At 40.0% G+C, this 23,159-nt stretch overlaps 1 protein-coding gene across 3 annotated transcripts in view; it reads right to left on the reverse strand.

Moving 5' to 3' along the window:
- Positions 1-23,159, reverse strand: part of Dpp10 (Dipeptidyl peptidase 10) — a 470,951-nt gene that overhangs the window by 116,088 nt on the left and 331,704 nt on the right. For 2 of the 3 annotated variants that reach the window (XM_070092528.1, XM_070092526.1), the window contains exon 9: positions 2,748-2,863. In XM_070092528.1, coding sequence (XP_069948629.1) covers positions 2,748-2,863 — 116 coding nt within the window. The remainder of the gene's footprint in view (positions 1-2,747; positions 2,864-23,159) is intronic. The other variant, XM_070092527.1, reaches the window with a different exon arrangement.

Raw genomic sequence — 23,159 nt, forward strand, 5'->3', positions numbered from 1 at the left:
ACGTCAGCATTTTGGGGGGAATTTTTTTATCAAAAGTTTGAATATGTGTTCATAATATATGGAACTTTTCCTTTTCGAAATATTCTTCCAAGCTAATTTCGCCAGTTTATTCTCTGGTACAGCGCTCACATGCAAGGCTGCACTTCCTTCAATATAAACACACAAATATTTCTTGCTCCATGATGGGACTGTTAAGGGGCGCCTGAGTTGTTCTGTCTCCTAATAACATGTTCATGTTTCCACTATAATCAACCTCGAGTTTTGCTCAGACCTCTGCAACACAACTGTCTTTAATGATTTGTTTAGTCATACCATGAATTAAGGAAAGATTCTAGACTTCACTTTACGAAAGCAGACAAAGCAAATACGATAGTAATTATGGACAAGGGTGATTATAGTGCAAAAATGAAGATGTTATTAGGAGACAGAAACTCATGCGCCCATTAACGTCTGGTCACCTCCAAGACAGGTGCTAATATGCAAACAGAATGCTGGGAACCAACACAGCTCGCCGTTGAACCATTTTCTCTACAAGAGAGCATTTCCTTAATAATGTGAGACGTCACGAAAGCGCTTGAAATTTCACTATTTTTTCAGTGGTTGTTCTGCATAAAGAGAGCATTTATTTTTACATACTAAGAACTGACTACTCACCTGAACTTTTTTACAAAGCCTACCCCTGCCTACAGTATACCACCCATCCATCAGCCTGGTTCTAGCTATGATATACCCCTTTACCAGGATGTCTGACTCTTGCTGTGGTACAACCCCCTCATCCTCAAGACCTAGGACTACTTCAGGCATACCAGCATCCAGGATGTGGCCCTTAACATTCGGCTAACATAATACAGATATATATTTCCTGCTAGGTCAAAATGGAAAGCAGGCGTAAAGAAACTTGCTCATACGTCTCGTCCTCCCCGGTAATCGAACCTAGTACTTTTTGGTTGTGAGCCAAACACTAACCACTGAATTACATGCAATTCTAACAATGGGTGTTTTTGTTATTGGTCAACAAATCAGGGGCACTCGTGTCACCACACTGCGTTCCAGATACAAATATAAAATGTTCAGAACTTATTGTCAACTAATAAAACAGTGTATACCTTGTCAGTATTATCACTATTATGACACTACTGCCTTAAAATATTACGTAAGTAGAAAATTAAACCATCTATACATTGTTTATAAATACAAAAAGTTAAAGAGCCTGGGAACAAAATTAGCAAGATAAGAAAAACAAATAAATTAAGTAAAAGAAGAAAGTCTACTATGGCATCTCTGGTATTACGAAATTTTGCCGAAGAATACAGATAAAATAAAAAATATTACCTCAGTGTTTCTAGCTTTGCAAAACCATTAATATCTGTATATGTCAAAAAATCAAAATATACAGACGACTACGTTATAAAGTGAGGTCTGGGAAGGGAGGTAGGAAGGGTTCTATATAACTAGGATCATGTTAATACAAAGAAAGTTACTATATGCATCTAGAATCATACTAAACTAAAGGATCAGTACTATAAAGTTTACTCTCAGCATTATTTTACAATGGTTTTAATGAAAAAAAAATAGCAAACAAAATAGAACAAAAGTAATTGTTAATTATCTTGAGTGTCACCAACTTGAGGGAGCGGATCTCCCACCCGCCTTTTTTTTTCTTTTTTGGAATGTTAAGGGACCGCGCTTGCTGAGAAATTTAGGGGAATTATTACTAAAACATGTGAAAGACCTACTTGGCTTTAAAACAAAATGCTTAGATGTAACTAAATTTTAGAATGTTGCAATCAGTTAGGAGCAAAATGAATGTGGTTGGTTCAGTGTCAGCTGGAGGAACCAGAGAGATCCATTCTGACCAGCTTCCCATCGTCCGCCGAAGTCACAGGGGGTGCTGGCGGAACATTGACTAACATGTATTCTGGTGCCATGAAAGTCATGCATATTGTAAGTAAAACATAGACATGTAACACCGCTCGCTGCAAATACCTTAATGTATTATTTGCAGTGCTGAAACAGTGAAAATCCAGGAATTTTTCTCTTAAGACATGTGACAAAAAACGAATGTATTTTGAAATGTGGAAAGCTATATTACAGGGATAAACGTCACATCAAAAGCTGCAGAAAAGAATTATATCTACTGGTGAGGCTCATCACTACTTTTAACACATAACTACCGGTACTAGTGAGGGTGAAGCCACTTACAATAGAAGTAAGTAGTTTAGATGTTAAGGTGAAGAATATTGCAGTAAAGGAACAACAACGTCCTCATCAGTGTTTGTTTTACTCTAATATCGTTTACATTACCTCAAATATATATTGCGTAGGTGGACATTAGAGCGGCACTAAAATAAAAAGCTCTAAATAGCTTAAAGATCACATAACATCAATTTTTAAATGATATCGCATGGACCTGTTACAAGTAATTCGACCGGTGGACTAAAATATTACTGGTGGAAAAAGGGGAACTAAAGAAGTGTAGGGCAAAGCCATCTCCGGTAGTGGCAGGTCCATCGCTGTAGTTTCGACTGGCTCCGTGGCCCTGGACTGAGGGTCCCGGCGGCCCGCTGCCTGCCTGCCTGCTTGCATGGCTGGCTGCCTGCCTGCCTGCCTGCCTGCTTGCGTGCCTGCATGGCTGGCTGCCTGCCTGGCTGGCTGGTAGGTGCGAATGATGTTGGTGCCACCAAGGCCAAACTACACTTAAGTGAGACAACAAACGATAAGAACGTCGTTAATCCTCCCACACAAACCACACTGCGGAGTGCACTAACTGGTCTTTGACCAAGTTCGGGGGTTTCAGGTCACGTAGCTTGATCGACCTTAGGTCAACTACCCACAACGTGACCTTCGGGTTCTCCTGGCCAGGCTGGAAAAAAAATATATATTTAGACAACTAAATTTTAGGAATGTGAGGTCGTGAATCATACATTATACAAGGAAGCAATGGCTTGGTTATCATAAAATTATTTATCACCAGTAGAACATCAACTATACAAAGTTAAATCTTTATCTTTGGGATTCTGAAACCACATCATTACACCAGACAAAATTTTAAAATTCAAATATTACGGTTACAATTTATATTTACAAAATAAAAAAAAAAAAAAAAAATATATAATACCAGGTAGCAAGATACGCCACAAAAAAATGTCAGACACTAACCCACAGTGAACAAGGCAGAGCACAAAATATATACCACAAGATGTATATTTGTGTGTGTGTGTATATATCTATATATATCTATATCTATCTTTATATATATATATATATATATATATATATATATATATAATATATATATATATATATATATATATATATATATATATATATATATATATATATATATATATATATATATATAAACAGTAAAATTTCAATTTGTTTTTTAAAAATTCTAGTAATGTTGAGTAGAGGTGTACAGGTGATTTGCCGCCTTAATGACCCTTCTGCAGTAGACAATCTTTAAATATTGCAAACACAAAGTTAATGAAAGAAAGAAAAAGGCTTGGGGAACAAAAGCAATTTTAATTAAACAAACTTATTTCAGAATCATTAAGTCTTTAAGTTGGCTAATATAAAGTCTTACAACATTGTTAGATATAGTCCATTCTATACTTAGCAATAATATGAAAGTCATCTGAAAAGTGTATAATTACTGTCCTCGGAATGATGTCTAATTGCTGAAAAAACTGTGGTTGACTCTTGGAATGAGACTCTCAAATTCTAATACGAAAATTTTTCAAAGTACTTTACTATATCTAATTAGAACAAGTAAATTATTATAATTTACGTGAGAAGGTAAGAGATACAGTAGGAGCCTTTTATTGATAGTGACAGCGTGAGGATCAAAAATTTAGTGGTTTAACTTTAATTGAAATTATAGACAGATAATCTGAAAGAATTTTAAACACTGCTTCCCAATTCTAAAACTCTAAGAAACATAAAAAAAAAGATGTCTAATGTAATGAAAATCGTTAGTGACCGTAACTAAAGGTATTCAAGGTAACAATAACTTAACTAATAAATACTTCTACATTTCCTGGAAAAAAAAACGTGGATAGTCTTATATGAGAATATCTTTCACAAAATATTAATTTTGTCATCAATTAGTGCGTTCCAAGCTATAGCAAAGAAATATTCTCAGGAACAATATAATCAGATACAACTGGAGATTAGATCACTTCTGACTGCGGTGCTCTTAATGTTCCAGATAATTTAAAAATGACTACATTTAAAGATTTTCAACTTTCGCTGCCAAAATCTCACTCGACTGTCATTTATCGTGGTAATTTAATTATTTTATTTTTCCACAGTAAATAAAACATTTTTATACTTTTAGCTTAAATAATCACTAAATAAATCTCTGAATGAGATCCGAAAAAATATTGCATTACATGTAAACAGAAATACTTAATTAAAACCAGTAAAATAAAAACATACTTCAATATTCTCATCATTACCTAAACCACCTAATATATATGAGAACAAATATGATTGTAAGCAAATACACAGAACGTGTGTGTGATGAATGGTTTGAAAAACCGACAAGTTGAAGATTGACACACTTGTGCAGCATATGGGAATCTTTATTCAGGAAACGTTTCGCCACACAGTGGCTTCATCAGTCCAATACAAAGAGGAAGGCGTAAGGAGAGGAGGAGTATGAGGTAATCAGTCCCTCAGCCTGGAGTCGATGTGTTCAGTCCATCAATCTTGTAGAATGTACAGCATAGGGCCGTAGACGTGGCTTATATACTGTAGTGACATGAGGTGAAGATTCCCATATGCTGCATAAGTGTCTCAATCTTCAACTTGTCGGTTTTTTCAAACCATTCATCACAACTGTCAGACACTGCAGCATCATGGGATCTTGTTACAAAGAATTCTTCAACATTTGTTCAACCTTTGGACGAAGACCTACTTCGACTAGTGGATGGTACCACTATGACCCCGCCTTCACCTCACCTCACTACAGTATATAAGCCACGTCTACGGCCCTATGCTGTACATTCTACAAGATTGATGGACTGAACACATCGACTCCAGGCTGAGGGACTGATTACCTCATACTCCTCCTCTCCTTACGCCTTCCTCTTTGTATTGGACTGATGAAGCCACTGTGTGGCGAAACGTTTCCTGAATAAAGATTCCCATATGCTGCATAAGTGTCTCAATCTTCTACACAGAACATACTGACAATTAATTTTGTCACCTAATTACCATCGTCGTTACATGCAGCGCTTATGAGAAATTATGTATATGAAGTTTACAGACACAGTCCTGAATTATTACATATAATTTGAGGACACCACTAAAACAGACATAACACTTATTGATATTAGTTGTACCTTGGAGATGGATAGGATTTTAGGGACACTGAGTCTCAGCAGTATCCCGGGTGGCAACAGTATCCCTCCTTTGATACCCACCTAGTCATCCCACACTCACATAAGCTAGACCTTTAAATACTTATGAATTATTAAATTTAAACCAGTAACACTGGTAAATTATATCTGTGGACTGTATATGGATTATATTTTATTAATGACCTGAATACTAATTAGTGGTTTGGTTCACAAAATATACACATTTATAGGATAATGCATATAGAGAATGTACATAAATTATATATATATATATATATATATATATATATATATATATATATATATATATATATATATATATATATATATCTTTTTATATCATACAATTAACTAATTATAAATCCAAAAATTTATGACACACACTTACCCTAAATATTACTTGGGTCCCACATCCTAACGGTTCCCTAACAGACTAGAACATGGCCAATACAGTAACCCACTGTAGTGAACTGGGAAGCTTACATACGTGAGGTGTGCTACATTCCCAGACGATGCAGCATCCCTTACATTCCACTTATCAGCATTACTGTAGCTGAGTCACTCTTGAATTTCACAAATACAGGAACCCACAACGTATACTTATTTCACAGTCCACCATTAACACCCATACACTCCTTATCGGGAGTGATTAACCCAGTTTTTTTTCTCTATTTACTCTCCAATTATTTTATGCTACGCCTTTCTCCAACCTGTGTTGGTTCTCTCGTGGCTAGAAAATTTTCTAAAAGTCACACCAACACTACATTTTTAAACAACACTACATTATTCGATATTTACAAACTAACTTCAGGAAAATTTAAAAAAAAAAATTCAAGCGCTAATTCATTCATGAAAGTAGACTTTACTCTTGTTTACTATGTCTGAGTTGCCAGATATCACTTCTGTCAGGCATATTTAGCTTACTAGGAGAATGGGTGACTGACAGAGCGGCAGGCAGTTTCCCTGGGTAAGCGCTTGTTTACAGAGGAATGTTGTCATCAGCTCTCTCTGAACCACTCTTGTGAAGGGTTAGCTTAGCAAGTTAGGTCCAGCTAACTGACCTTCATTTTCCGAAGTGCTCATAAGTACCTGTCCTCTTTACTTTAGTTTCTCTGTTAGATTGTATTTCTTATCCTGCTGCTACCTAACCTTTATTTACGTAACTTTATGATACTGCGTTTATGTTGATCATGTATGCTTTCAGTTAGGGTCACCTGTGTCAGCCACTGATATGGCTGAGTGTTATCTGCTTTGCAAATTGCTTCACCTGTGTAAGCAAACCTTCACTTCACTCTCCCCGTCTCTTACAGCTGTCTTAACGTCATGATGAATCCTTTAGATACTATACCATTGTTTCATAAGATGTCATACTATTGATGTAGAGTATCATTATTCTCTGTCTACCGTTTCGACGTGTTTGTGTACTACCCTCGCCACAACTGAGGGTGGAGGCTCTGGATTTCCAGCTTCAATGTCTTAACGTTTCTGATCCCCCATCCCCCCAGCCTCAGGCTCAGGGAATCATTGATCTCCGTTGTTGACAACTGATCTTTAACTGCCACTGAGGATTAAGACTCATGTTTACTATACTTTATTTGTTTATTCGTTGTGAGATCTTGGTCGGAATAAACTTATTTTATTAGTTCATAACTTGCTTCAGATACCTTTCATGTGTTTTGTAGAGGCATGGCTGACAAATAGACAGCAGAAAGTTTGCATAAATGGGGAGAAATCAGAATGGGGGCACGTCACAAGCGGTGTTCCTCAGGGGTCAGTGTTGGGCCCGTTGCTGTTCACAATTTACATAAACGACACAGATGAGGGAATAAATAGCGACATAAGCAGATTTGCTGATGACACCAAAATAGGCCGTCCAATTCATTCTAATGAGGACATTAGAGCACTCCAGGATGATTTGAATAGACTGACGCAATGGTCGGAGAAGTGGCAGATGCAGTTTAATATTGACAAATGCAAAGTTCTAAATGTTGGACAGTTAAATAACCATGCCACATATAAACTAAATAATGTAGATCTTAATACTACCGATTGCGAGAAGGATTTAGGAGTTCTGGTTAGCAGTAACCTAAAACCAAGACAACAGTGCATTAGTGTTCGCAATAAAGCTAACAGAATTCTTGGCTTCATATCTAGAAGTATAAATAATAGAAGTCCTCAGGTTGTTCTTCAACTCTATATATCCTTGGTTAGGCCTCATTTAGACTATGCTGCTCAGTTCTGGTCACCGTATTATAGAATGGATATAAATGCTCTGGAAAACGTACAAAGGAGGATGACAAAGATGATTCCATGTATCAGAAATCTTCCCTATGAGGATAGACTGAAGGCCCTGAATCTGCACTCTCTCGAAAGGCGTAGAATTAGGGGGGATACGATCGAGGTGTATAAATGGAAAACAGGAATAAATAAAGGGATGTAAATAGCGTGCTGAACATTTCCAGGCAAGACAGGACTCGCAGCAATGGTTTCAAGTTGGAAAAATTCAGATTCAGGAAGGATATAGGAAAGCACTGGTTTGGTAATAGAGTTGTGGATGAGTGGAACAAACTCCCGAGTACAGTTATTGAGGCTAAAACGCTGTGTAGTTTTAAAAATAGGTTAGATAAATACATGAGGGGGGTGTGGGTGGGTGTGAGTTGGACCTGACTAGGTTGAACATCAAAATGGTATACAATACCGACAGGTTGTTAGGTAAGACACATATGCAACAGTTAGACAACTTTATTCCGAAACGTTTCGCCTACACAGTAGGCTTCTTCAGTCGAATACAGAAAGTAGGCTGTTCCAGCCTACTTTCTGTATTCGACTGAAGAAGCCTACTGTGTAGGCGAAACGTTTCGGAATAAAGTTGTCTAACTGTTGCATATGTGTCTTACCTAACAACCTGACTAGGTTGTGCTGCTGGGTCTGGTACAGTGCTCCATCCTTGAGTGGGGATGACCAGACTGGGTGGGTCATTGGGATAATCCGGGGGGGGGACATGGACCTGCTCCGCATGGGTCAGTAGGCCTGTTGCAGTGTTCCTTATGTTTTTTTTTTTTTTTTTTTTATAACTAAAGTTAGTAATTTGGCGTCATATTACTTTACCACATTTGATATATGTATTACAATTCTTTTTTCTTCTTTAGAGTGGAGCATTTATTTTCTCTGATGACTCGAGGCTTCATTTCTTTACAAGGAGTCTAGTAATATGCAAAGTTTTGTGAAGTTGTTTGGTTAAGACTTGGTATGTTTACAAAAACTAATGTCATAGTATTTGCCCTTACACCTTTTTGAGGCTGTGAGGTAGCAGCCTATGTTTGCTTCCACTGCAACATCCTTCCCAGGTCATTTCGTGCCATTTTTTTTAAATTTCGTGTCACTAATAAAGCCCTAGATGTAAAATTGTAAGTAATATAGTGAGAGTGAGGGAGGTCATGGGGCTCGACTTGTTTGCTTCCTCTCGTGTAGACTACATCACAGCGTGTATGACATCATTCTTTCTTATTTAGCATTTTATAGCACATTTTTGGTTGGAAATGTTTGCAGGTGGGCGAACAACTTGTGATTTTATGTTTCACATTATATTGTCTACTGCACTTAGCACCATAAATATACTAGCACTATATTTTATATAATGATACTAGCTACTATATTCAACAATACGGGAAGTGCTATACACCTGGGGGTGGTACATGTGTGCGTTGGGGTGGGGGGGGGAGTGTAGGCTCAAGCAAACACCAATAAAATTTTAGGCTTGTGTACATCTAAAGTCAGTTCACTTACTTTTAAGTCATATTGTATTTGATATTACTATTTCTGTGCACATAATAATCAAGACTAAACACAATGTCACAACACACTACTGTATTCTCATTACCATATCTAATATCACTGCAATGTCAGAGAATCTAACAATTTCATCGCATCAAAAAACATTGTAAATATCACTGTCACGAAATTGCATTGTACTGTCAAAAATTTCACTGTTGTGCCGCCACAATTAGAAGGCATTAATAAGCCCCACTCTCTGACTAGCCTTCCCCGCAAACTGGATAATTATTTACTGATGAATGTGTTCTTCCTTCTTTGCCGATTGTCTGCTTCCTGGTTAGCCAAGAATGGTGGCCTCTCTAGCCTTAGATACAATGACAGATTCCAGGATCTTCTCTTCCAGGAAAATCTAGTTCTGACTTTAGCTTGCTGGCATCAGTCCCTGAACCCCCCCGTTTTCAATCAGCCAATAACAGACGACAGATATATGACAACCTATCAGTCACTCTTCAGTGTGCCACAGTATTTACCACATGTGTAACAATATCTCCTTCTCAAACCTTTGTCGCCCTAACAAATTTCAAGTAATAACTCGAATAAAATAGTATGATCATAAGCAAAACTAAACTCCATTATCGTTACACATCTGTACTAGCGTTCTGAACATGGAGTACTATATTCTTAGAGCTTTCATTTTCATCAACAAACATTTGTCATCTTCAATCGTCTGGTCATGGGGACCATCTTGTCACAGTATTTGTCACATCAGTGTTTCCGAGTTGTAGAACAGCAGGATACATCAGGCAACTCGAGACTCACTGCTGCACGAGATCATATCACCCCCACCCCTAGATGATCATACGTGGACTCAAAAGACTACTCTGAGAGCTATTCTCTTAACTCCCATCGGTCTCTGGGGATGCTCTGGAAACTTATCTAGACTACCATCCACCTCAGTCTCCGGGAGATGTTGTGTGCAACCCTCCAGCCGCCCTCCGTCACAGTCTCTGGTGCCTTGTTCCACAATATCTCAGACAAACAAGTATATCACTACACTGGATGAGATCTTCATCTATTGTTCTGGTAACTTTTTTCCATTATCCAGATTTTAAACTTTTCTTTAGATTATATACATATTATTTTCACATTTCCTACCATACAATGGCAGTGTATTTATATATAACTTTTTCACTGAACTAAATTATCACTGAAAATGTAAAAAGTCATGTTACTTAGGTGCAATATTAGAAAAGACTGCAACAAGATATTCTTCATATTTTGACCGTCTCTCTCAGAGAATTAATTTTTGAGTTGAAAAATAGCCGTTGATGAGATACCCGAGTACAAGTCAACCCAGACACTGTGTACTCACCTTCATAAATAATATGAGGGAAATGTGCAATGCCATCAAAGAAACTATCAAACTTAAGTCTTCCTAAGTTTCCTATGGTCGAACAAGCTCGACTGATGGTGGTTTTATGTTCAGCGTCTGAGTAAGACAATGTGCTAGCTTGAGTAACTTCACTCTTGGAATTTCTATTCATCTGTTCATCCACCTGTGGATTTGTCCAAGGTGACACCACCTGCGACTGCTTCACCTTACCTCTCTACAGTATATAAGCCCCTTCTTTGCGCATACCTCTCAAGGGAGATTCCTTGATGCTGGTGAGGGGCTCTTGATCTAGGAAATTGGGTCTGTATTCCGGTTCCCTGAATTAAGCCTGAATATCTTCCATTCTCTCCCCACGTGCGCTGTATAATCCTACGGGTTTAGCGCTCCCCCATGATTATAATATAATAATTCTTCGCGCATATGCTGCATTCTTAAGACTGATGGACTGATTACATTGACTCCAGGCTGAAAGACTGATTACCTCAAACTACTCCTGATCTCCTGATCTGATCTTCAACCATTTTTTTATAATGGACTGAAGAAGTCACTGTGTGGCGAAACGTTTTCACAATAAAGATACCCACGTGTTGCACATGTGTCTAGTTCATCAACTTGTCAGTTCTCTGAACCATTTATCTATATCTTAAGAGAAGTTCGTCACACTCTTTATATTCATTCTTAAGGCTTGAACTTGCAAGTGTTTCTTGTGGTTTCTGTATCTGAGGTTTATGCTCGTGCAAGTAAAGCTTAATTATGCGAATATCTTTATATTCTACAAGTACATGTACAAGGTATACAGTCCTAGCTGACATCAATGACATACTACTATATAGAAAGCCGATTGTTATGCAAATCATTTCTGGCAGCAAATTAGGTCAGATTTGTCCCAGGATGCGACCCACACCAATCGACTACCACCCAGGTACCCATTTTATTGATGGGGGAACATGGACAATAGGTGTAAGGAAACATGCCCATTGTTTCCACCCTTGCCGGGAATCGAACCCGGACACTCAGCATGTGAAGCGAGAGCTTTGCCAACCTGGCCACGAGCCGAAGAATCATATACTTCAATCGTTCCTTTTCGTGAAGCTTTCGTTCTTTTACTACAGGAGAATCCGACGTCGCGAGTCAAGGTAGACTAACCTTCCAAATAATGGCTTCCATTAGAGATGCTTCTTTCCAGTTAAACAGGAATCGTTGATCTGGCAGTTTCTGGCTCTGGTCGGAGTTGTGCGATACATCCTTTTAGCGCCGCAAATATGGCTGACCCTTCCCTCAGGTGCTGCCATCAAGGCAGGGGGAGCAAAAACAGTAAATTGTCAATCAGCTACAGTCATTGGGAAGAAATGAACCCGTAGGATTCATGAAGATCCTGGGGAATGGATGATAATTAGGTTTGATCTAAGAAAGGGAAGATTAGCCCCTTTTGGCTGCAAGGAATGCTGGTTGTTTTGACTGCAAGGAATGCTGGTTGTTTTGACTGCAGGGAATGCTGGTTGTTTTGACTGCAGGGAATGCTGGTTGTTTTGACTGCAAGGAATGCTGGTTGTTTTGACTGCAGGGAATGCTGGTTGTTTTGACTGCAAGGAATGCTGGTTGTTTTGACTGCAGGGAATGCTGGTTGTTTTGACTGCAAGGAATGCTGGTTGTTTTGACTGCAAGGAATGCTGGTTGTTTTGACTGCAAGGAATGCTGGTTGTTTTGACTGCAAAGAATGCTGGTTGTTTTGACTGCAAGGAATGCTGGTTGTTTTGACTGCAGGGAATGCTGGTTGTTTTGACTGCAAGGAATGCTGGTTGTTTTGACTGCAAGGAATGCTGGTTGTTTTGACTGCAGGGAATACTGGTTGTTTTGACTGCAAGGAATGCTGGCTGTTTTGACTGCAGGGAATGCTGGTTGTTTTGACTGCAGTTAATGCTGGTTGTTTTGACTGCAAGGAATGCTGGCTGTTTTGACTGCAGGGAATGCTGGTTGTTTTGACTGCAGGGAATGCTGGTTGTTTTGACTGCAAGGAATGCTGGTTGTTTTGACTGCAGGGAATGCTGGTTGTTTTGACTGCAAGGAATGCTGGTTGTTTTGACTGCAGGGAATGCTGGCTGTTTTGACTGCAGGGAATGCTGGCTGTTTTGACTGCAGGGAATGCTGGTTGTTTTGACTGCAGGGAATGCTGGGCTGTGACTGCAGGGAATTTTGACTGCAAGGAATGCTGGTTGTTTTGACTGCAGGGAATACTGGTTGTTTTGACTGCAAGGAATGCTGGTTGTTTTGACTGCAGGGAATGCTGGTTGTTTTGACTGCAAGGAATGTTGGTTGTTTTGACTGCAAGGAATGCTGGTTGTTTTGACTGCAGGGAATGCTGGTTGTTTTGACTGCAAGGAATGCTGGTTGTTTTGACTGCAAGGAATGCTGGTTGTTTTGACTGCAGGGAATACTGGTTGTTTTGACTGCAAGGAATGCTGGTTGTTTTGACTGCAGGGAATGCTGGTTGTTTTGACTGCAGGGAATGCTGGTTGTTTTGACTGCAGGGAATGCTGGTTGTTTTGACTGCAGGGAATGCTGGTTGTTTTGACTGCAGGGAATGCTGGTTGTTTTGACTGCAAGGAATGCTGGTTGTTTTGACTGCAAGGAATGCTGGTTGTTTTGACTGCAGGGAATGCTGGTTGTTTTGACTGCAAGGAATGCTGGTTGTTTTGACTGCAAGGAATGCTGGTTGTTTTGACTGCAGGGAATGCTGGTTGTTTTGACTGCAGGGAATGCTGGTTGTTTTGACTGCAGGGAATACTAGTTGTTTTGACTGCAGTTAATGCTGGTTGTTTTGACTGCAGTTAATGCTGGTTGTTTTGACTGCAGTTAATGCTGGTTGTTTTGACTGCAGTTAATGCTGGTTGTTTTGACTGCAGTTAATGCTGGTTGTTTTGACTGCAGTTAATGCTGGTTGTTTTGACTGCAGTTAATGCTGGTTGTTTTGACTGCAGGGAATGCTGGTTGTTTTGACTGCAGTTAATGCTGGTTGTTTTGACTGCAGTTAATGCTGGTTGTTTTGACTGCAGTTAATGCTGGTTGTTTTGACTGCAGGGAATGCTGGTTGTTTTGACTGCAGGGAATGCTGGTTGTTTTGACTGCAGTTAATGCTGGTTGTTTTGACTGCAGTTAATGCTGGTTGTTTTGACTGCAGTTAATGCTGGTTGTTTTGACTGCAGTTAATGCTGGTTGTTTTGACTGCAGGGAATGCTGGTTGTTTTGGCTGCAGTTAATGCTGGTTGTTTTGAGTGCAGAGAATGCTGGTTGTTTTGACTGCAAGGAATGCTGGTTGTTTTGACTGCAGGGAATGCTGGTTGTTTTGACTGCAGGGAATGCTGGTTGTTTTGACTGCAAGGAATGCTGGTTGTTTTGACTGCAGGGAATGCTGGTTGTTTTGACTGCAGGGAATGCTGGTTGTTTTGACTGCAGGGAATGCTGGTTGTTTTGACTGCAGTTAATGCTGGTTGTTTTGACTGCAGGGAATGCTGGTTGTTTTGACTGCAGTTAATGCTGGTTGTTTTGACTGCAGGGAATGCTGGTTGTTTTGACTGCAGTTAATGCTGTTGTTTTGACTGCAGTTAATGCTGGTTGTTTTGACTGCAGGGAATGCTGGTTGTTTTGACTGCAGGGAATGCTGGTTGTTTTGACTGCAAGGAATGCTGGTTGTTTTGACTGCAGGGAATGCTGGTTGTTTTGACTGCAGGGAATGCTGGTTGTTTTGACTGCAGGGAATGCTGGTTGTTTTGACTGCAGGGAATGCTGGTTGTTTTGACTGCAAGGAATGCTAGTTGTTTTGACTGCAGTTAATGCTGGTTGTTTTGACTGCAGTTAATGCTGGTTGTTTTGACTGCAGTTAATGCTGGTTGTTTTGACTGCAGTTAATGCTGGTTGTTTTGACTGCAGTTAATGCTGGTTGTTTTGACTGCAGTTAATGCTGGTTGTTTTGTCACTAGTGAAGAACTTTTTATCCAAGGAACTTTATCTATTCTCCCCGACCTTGAAAAGAAGGTAAACTACCTCCCATTCCCCAGGTGCTATATGACCCGGACGGGTTTAGCAGTTAACCCCCACATGACACCTGGTCCACCCACACCCATCCCCCGTCACAGTGGACCGCACAACCTGGTCCACCCACCCCCACCCCCGTCACAGTGGACCGCACAACCTGGTCCACCTACACCCACCTCCCGTCACAGTGGACCGCACAACCTGATCCACCTACACCCCCCCGTCACAGTGGACCGCACAACCTGGTTCACCCACACCCACCCCCGTCACAGTGGACCGCACAACCTGGTCCACTTACATCCACATCTCATCACAGTGGATCGCACAACCTGGTCCACCCACACCCGTCACAGTGGATCGCACAACCTGGTCCACCCACCTCCCGTCACAGTGGACCGCACAACCTGGTCCACCCACCTCCCGTCACAGTGGACCGCACAACCTGGTCCACCCACCTCCCGTCACAGTGGACCTCACAACCTGGTCCACCCACCTCCCGTCACAGTGGACCGCATAACCTGGTCCACCCACCTCCCGTCACAGTGGACCGCACAACCTGGTCCACCCACCTCCCGTCACAGTGGACCGCACAACCTGGTCCACCCACCTCCCGTCACAGTGGACCGCACAACCTGGTCCCCCCCCCGTAGTCAAAAATGTTGTGATACCAACACAATTTGGAAAAAGACACGTACAGTTCAGGACATTTATTAAAGGAAACGTTTCGCCACTCTTGGCCAAACGTTTCCTCTAAAAAATGTCGCGAATTGTTCATAAGTGTTTTCACACTTGCCGTTGTCTTCTGGTACAATGTCACCCTGGAGAAAACCTTGTCAGTGCCAGGAGGCAGACGCCACGTTGGTTGCTATCATATACCTCATCTTATTGCCTGTAACTGTCACTGCTGGTCCTGCAGTCTAGCTTCTGATAGCTGTCTTGATTACACCACCACCGTGTACCCGGGTATGATGCCACTGCTCAGCTTCCTACACTGACTGCTGTTGTTGCTGCTGCTCCTCTTTTCCTTGCTGTGTCAGACCGACTATCATTTGCTACATATGTTGCACAACACTGCAACCGTATCTGTTTCACAACAACCCACGAGGTCACTGTATCTACATAATCACTATATCACACTGATCTATGATTATCTATTACACTCACTGCATCAACCATCGAAGATAAAGGGGGTATCTCCATCAGAGGTACACCTGTAGCTATTAGAAACCCTAACAAGATCTTGGGATATGAAATAGACAGGCTGCTCCACTCAACATCTCATGTAACTAAAAAGATCAACATAGCCAAAGCCGGTCTTAGCAGTCTCTTTCGATTCAATCAAGCCCCTCGACATGTCAAAAAACATCTGTATAAAATGATAATAAGACCTATACTCGAATACCCATGTGTCCCATTGTCATTAACAACAAAGACCAACATGCTACGGCTACAAAGGGTCCAGAATAGAGCTCTTCGCTTTATTACGGGTACCAGGAGGAGAGACAGAGTTAAAATGGGAGATTTACACGTACAACAAGATATTACTGCCTTGAATGTACACCTTGACACCCTGAAAAAGAAACAACTCTATGCAATGCAAGAACTCTACATGTCAGATAGAGAACATCCTCTACAAGTTGAAAATACCACGGATTATATCATCAATACTCCTCCTCACAGGACTCAAAGAATGACTCTCCCACAGAGGGTCCGTCGTTTTATCCATAAAGATGATTACCATCGACCAATGATATTGAGCAACCTCCCTGCAGATGAAGATGATTGGGTAACACCAGAACCCTTCTATGTTTACTGAGAAAATCTTCGCCCCCAATTAGGGAGACATCTTGTATAACATTCTACTGTAAAAATTATGCTACATTTACTATGGCGGGACACCACCTTGTAAGAAGCCATTGTCACGCAATTCTTTATAAACTGGCCAGAAAATTATTGCTTTCATTGTCACTTAAATATCCGTTGTGCAATCACAAAAAAAAAGCAATTGCAACTTGTATATTTACTACCAATTCAGAGTCATGTACTTATATATCTGTTATATCTATCTTATTATTTCACATAATACACCTTTTAAATTACACCAAAGTGGTTGGGCCACTTACCTTTTATATCCTACCTCTCTCCCCCTCCCACCCTTTTCCAATATTTCTATCCTTACCCATCTTACCAAAGCTATGGTCATAAGAAGATATCACACTCATCTAAGAGAAGTACTGTATAAATGAGTTTGCCTCAGTTCCTGACTAGCCTTCCACGCTGACTGGGTCCTTCCTGCCTGCTGACTAACTACGTCCTGATTTCCTTCCTGACTAGCGGTCCCTCCTGCCTTAAATACAGGTGTTCCGGATTCAGAGAAAGTCTGGCGCCGCTCTGAATTCCCTGTTGGTGTGGGCCAAGCAGGAAGCTTCCAGCTCTCCCGCATCCTATCACACGAGACGGTAGTACAACCAGCAACCAGTCACTGACCGGCAACCAGCAACCAGTCACTGACCGGCAACCAGCAACCAGTCACTGACCGACAATCAGCAACCAGTCACTGACCGACACCCAGCAACCAGTCACTGACCGACAATCAGCAACCAGTCACTGACCGACACCCAGCAACCAGTCACTGACCGACAATCAGCAACCAGTCACTGACCGGCAACCAGCAACCAGTCACTGACCGACAATCAGCAACCAGTCACTGACCGACAAGCTGCATGTAACCACTACCTACTGTATTTTGCTATATACAAATACAAATATATATATATATATATAACTACAAAACGTACTATAATATGAAGGTCCATAGGATACATAGCAGTTCGGGCTATACTTAGGCTATAACTAAAATCTAAATATTTATTTTTATTTTCAAGGGTCTAATACCCGATATTAGGCCCTTTATTTTAATTTTTAAAATAAAAATATAATTGTCTTGTTCTAACAGTGAGAGATTACAAGGTAATTAAATTTACAATACAAAATATAATGTAGTGTAAGTTCTCTGAGAATTACTTTTGAAGACATAAATATGAGAAGTACAGATATATTATTGTGTACAACTATCAGTACAACAGTTACGTCTGTAAGAAGGGATTCCAGCACATCATACATTATATGAGAGCAGAAAAAACTGTAACAAGAGATACAGGGATGGAATTAAATGAAAACAAGCAAGTTTCAGGATTTGTTAGACTTAGTTTATCGCTGTCAAAACTCACATTTAGGTTAGATGTATTTTAACAGTAACTTAAAATTGATTGTCGGAAAGAGAACCTTTGGAATCTTCAGGGAGAGAGTTCTAGATTTTAGTGTTCTGTGGTAGCTATCCAGGAAGAATTACAGAGCGAGGCTACTAGTATATTTGAATTTATTGTCCTGTATATATAGTATTTTGTATGTTGAGCAGATTTAAGCTTTTGAAAAATGGGGAAGAGTATTGTTACGCACTTGCTTGGGTGATGGTTCACACAGCAGCCTATTGTTGAGTTTATACTGGCTTTAGATGGTTTAGTGTAGATCCCCAGGCATATATATCACAGGCCAGATATACCGTAATACTAGCCACTATATCTATTTTACACTATATTAAAATATACAGTATTTATGCAGAAAACACTAATGTTTAAATCATAAAGCCCTCGCTTAAATTATTTTAAAAGATTATTTTTTTTTCCAAGAAAATGTAATACTGAAGTGACATGAAAGCCACTCTGTACAATTATTGTTATTACTCAATAATCTACATGGATTTAGATTTCGTGAAATACTGTACAAAACGCTCTACATTTTCCATCATAAATAATGTTGAAAGTCACTGTATTTGTAATGACCATATGATATTTGAATCATTATACTTTACTTATTGCAGTATTCTCTCTGCATTATTACAAGACAACTTACTGTAGTGATTTTGAATTTAATGTGAATGTAATATATTCTATAATATACATGTTCAGTGCTAATTTTTATTGTATTATTATATGTTGTGGCCAGACACGTTTACCAAAGCACCCAATTTAAGATTAACACGTACAAACACGTACTGTACTTGAATAGCACGACCACAAAAACAATGGTCGTAAATTTTCTATTAAATACAGAGTGGGGGAAAATAATTAATATTTACTAGCACTTTACGCTAAATCTTTCTCCTGAGTATTTCTTGACAAATTACCAGAATGATTAAGCAATTGACAAACAATTTAAAAGTTGCAGTATAAGAACAGAAGGACGATGGTCTTCTTAACTTCCAAGAAAGTTGCAGTATAAGTACAGAATGACGATGGTCTTCTTAACTTCCAAGAAAGTTGCAGTATAAGTACAGAATGACGATAGTCTTCTTAACTTCCAAGAAAGTTGCAGTATAAGTACAGAATGACGATGGTCTTCTTAACTTCCAAGAAAGTTGCAGTATAAGTACAGAATGACGATGGTCTTCTTAACTTCCAAGAAAGTTGCAGTGTAAGTACAGAATGACGATGGTCTTCTTAACTTCCAAGAAAGTTGCAGATAAGTACAGAATCGATTCTTAACTTCCAAGAAAGTTGCAGTATAAGTACAGAATGACGATGGTCTTCTTAACTTCCAAGAAAGTTGCAGTATAAGTACAGAATGACGATGGTCTTCTTAACTTCCAAGAAAGTTGCAGTATAAGTACAGAATGACGATGGTCTTCTTAACTTCCAAGAAAGTTGCAGTATAAGTACAGAATGACGATGGTCTTCTTAACTTCCAAGAAAGTTGCAGTGTAAGTACAGAATGACGATGGTCTTCTTAACTTCCAAGAAAGTTGCAGTATAAGTACAGAATGACGATGGTCTTCTTAACTTCCAAGAAAGCTTAAATATACCAGGTTATAAATTCATTAAGAATTATTTAAAGCCTTATTAAGGTACAATTTACCTAATTACTAACCAACATAAATCTCCTGTATAGTTAAAGTTACACACACACACACACACACACACACACACACACAAACACACACACACACACACACACACACACAAACAAACACACACACACCACACACACAGACACACACACGCACACACACACCACACACACACACGCACACACACCACACACACCACACACACACACACCACACACCACACACACACACACCACACACACACACACACACGCACACACACACCACACACACACACACACACACACCACACACACACACACAACCACACACACACACACGCACACACACACCACACACACACACATACACACACACACATAAATACACACACACGCACACACCACACACACACACACCACACGCACGCGCACACACCACACACACACACTACACACCCACACCACACACACGCACAAACCACACACACACACACACACCACACACACACCACACACACACACCACACAACACACACACCACACACACACAAAAACACCACACACACAACACACACACATGCATACACACACCACACACACACACACACACACACACACACACATCTCACACACACACACACACACACACACACACCACACACACACACACACACGCACACACACGCACACACACCACACAGACACACACGCACACACACACACACACACACACCACACACAGACACACACACACACACATACACACACACACACGCACACACACACCACACACACGCACACACACACATACACACATCTCAGTAACCAGTGTACCAGTAGATGACTCACTACCAACCGTCTCTGCCTGAGTCACTGTCTGTATTCATATTGTGCTGACCACAGCAGTATTCAAAGACCCCCTCACATATGGGTACTGTGGGCGGTCAGTTATACGAGAGTGAGCAAGGAGGCAGGCCGGCTGTTTGGCGCTACCCACATTATCCATAATATACGTACTACCAGCCTACGTGAGTATTACTTTACCCTATCCACGTGTTCGAACCCCACATGATAAATGGTGGCACCGGTGTGGAGCGTGGAAATTAAGCTTTTTAAGGGTATTTCAAGAGGTTAGAAGACTGTGAGTAGCCGGCGGGTCAAAGGTGAACCTCCAGCTAGCCGCTTACCCTCACTGACCACATCCAGCCTGCAAGCCTGTTGCAGCCGTTTTTTCAAGCTTCCTGGCTTAGTTCGTGTGCTAATTGCTTCAATCTCCGAGGGGTTGACCCGGATTTTGCAATTAAGCCAGTCAGTAAGCCTGACTGTGGAAGTGAACGCCAGTCAGCCTATCATCCAGCCTGTCTCCTGTCATCCACCTGCTCCTCCGTGCTGTGTGCATCGTTACACGTCTTCCAGTCAGCCATTCTCGTGGGTTAAGCCAGTCAGCCAACCCAGCTTCTAACCCAGCTGAGAGAGAGAAGTAAGCCACGCAAGTTCCTCTGAAGTATTTTCATATCGCTTTGTGCTGCCAGTTGGATGCTAAGAGTGGTTTTCACCATTCCTGCGGCATAGAGTGGCTTATCAAGCCACCTTCGTGGGTAGTGAGTGGAGTGCGCGCCAGAGCGCCAGCGAGTCACCACCTCACCCACGGCTATACACTCTCCCTCCACCCACCCACCGACCACCAACCACCCACCACCCACCACCAGCCACCCACCTCATCTACCTGTGGTTGTTTGCACCCTTGTACCGGGTCCTAGAACTGTTTTGGCTCACATAATTGGTCAAGAGATTGTAGCTGAGTGCCACCAATAAAGCCAGTTATGTGAGTTCACCGAGAAAGCGCATTTCTTCACGACGACAGTGTGAGTGTCGGCGTCATCACCGCGCAGGACAACCTTCCTCATCACCAGTCATCACCGTCGACTACTACAGACTTCAGTGATAATTTTCTGTTTAGAGACATTTTTCTTGCATTTAAAGACATTTGCGTGTGTGAGACATTTATAGTGAATTTCTTGTGTACTCTAAACCTTGTGTTTTCAGTGTAGACTCAGTGTTTCTTTGACTCGTTATTTTTGCAATATTTTTCAGTGTTTTCACTCATCTTATATTTTTTTATCTGTTTTTTTATGCTACTCTCTGTCTGTAGTATTATTGTGTAGTGTACCAGTCAGTCACTCTGTGTGAAGTGATTCATTTTTTATTGTATTCTTTCAGCATTGTATTCTCCAGTAATTGTCACTGTAGTTCATGCAGTGATATTCACCCCAGTTTACCAAATTATCCATTTATTTCTATGTGTGTCTTTTTTCGTATGCCAGCAGTGTCTCATTCCTCTAATTTTTTCGCAGACTTGTGTACCATTATTTTTGCCAGCAAATTTTTGTCGTATCAGTCACAGCAAGATTTTGTTGTAAGAATATACTAAAATAATGAATACGTGATTATGTGTTGTGTGCCCTGCCACTTGTAAGTGTTAAACTTCCCGTTTTGTTCCTTGTTTTAATTTTTATTCATACTTTTTCATATTTCTTTGAACAATTTCACTCTTGATGTAATTTCAATTACTTTTAACGTAAAGTGTTTTCTTTACTCTGTTTGAGTAAATTGTTTTGTCTAATTTACAATTAAGAGTTAAAGTGTTCAATCAGTTTTTTCTTCATATTTTTATTTTATTATTTAATCTGAGTTTTCCCAGTGAGACTTTATTACTGCAGTGATTATTTCTACACCTTATTTTATTGCACTGTTCTGCAGTGAATTATTTTGTTGCACTTGTTCTGCAGTGAATTATTTTGTTGCACTTGTTCTGCAGTGAATTATTTTGTTGCACTTGTTCTGCGGTGAATTATTTTGTTGCACTTGTTCTGCAGTGAATTATTTTGTTGCACTTGTTCTGCAGTGAATTATTTTGTTGCACTTGCTCTGTGGTGAATTATTTTGTTGCACTTGTTCTGTAGTGAATTATTTTCTTTTATTGATATTTTTATGCATTATTATTCTCAGTTCATTATTGTGTGAGTCTTGTTTTTTTCATTTTATTTATTTTCCTTATGTTGTCTTCGCATTATATTTTAATTTTGTTTATACATTCTTAGAGAATATTTAAATTTCCCAGTTATCTCTCGTTGCATACCATTTAGTAATTTTATTTTATACTTTTTACATTCATTTAAAATTTTATTAATTCCTTTATTAGCAAGAGTAAAGACAGCTCATTTTGCATTTAATTCAGTCTCCAGTAATATTTTTACTTGTATATTTCAATGTAATTTTTTTTTCTTGGCCAATAGTCCTTCACATTGAGTTGTCCTTCCTCTTGCAGTGTATCTTAGACATTTTTTATTACTTCTGCAGAATTAGTTGCATCTCTTTTATTTCAATTCTAGCATTTTGTATCATTTTTATTGTTCATTATTTTTGCCTTATTTGTTCTCCTGCAACTTCTTCGCCATTATGTCTCACATACCGTCAAGTGATACTTTAGTGAATGTCGACACTCAGACCTCTCAGGCTAGTGCTGCTGCTGTCATCAGTCCTCACAATTCCTTAGCGACTGACAGACCGACCCAGACACCGAGATACTATAGTTATACTCGTGATTCCCTTGATGCGTTACCTTTATTCAATGGCCATGTACATAGTCTTGAAGCATGGTTTGCGGCCATTCGTTCTCGTGCTGGTGCTCTAGTTGAAGGTCCTCC

The sequence above is a fragment of the Cherax quadricarinatus genome, chromosome 39 (assembly GCF_038502225.1).
Source record: "Cherax quadricarinatus isolate ZL_2023a chromosome 39, ASM3850222v1, whole genome shotgun sequence".
Lineage (NCBI taxonomy): Eukaryota > Metazoa > Arthropoda > Malacostraca > Decapoda > Parastacidae > Cherax > Cherax quadricarinatus.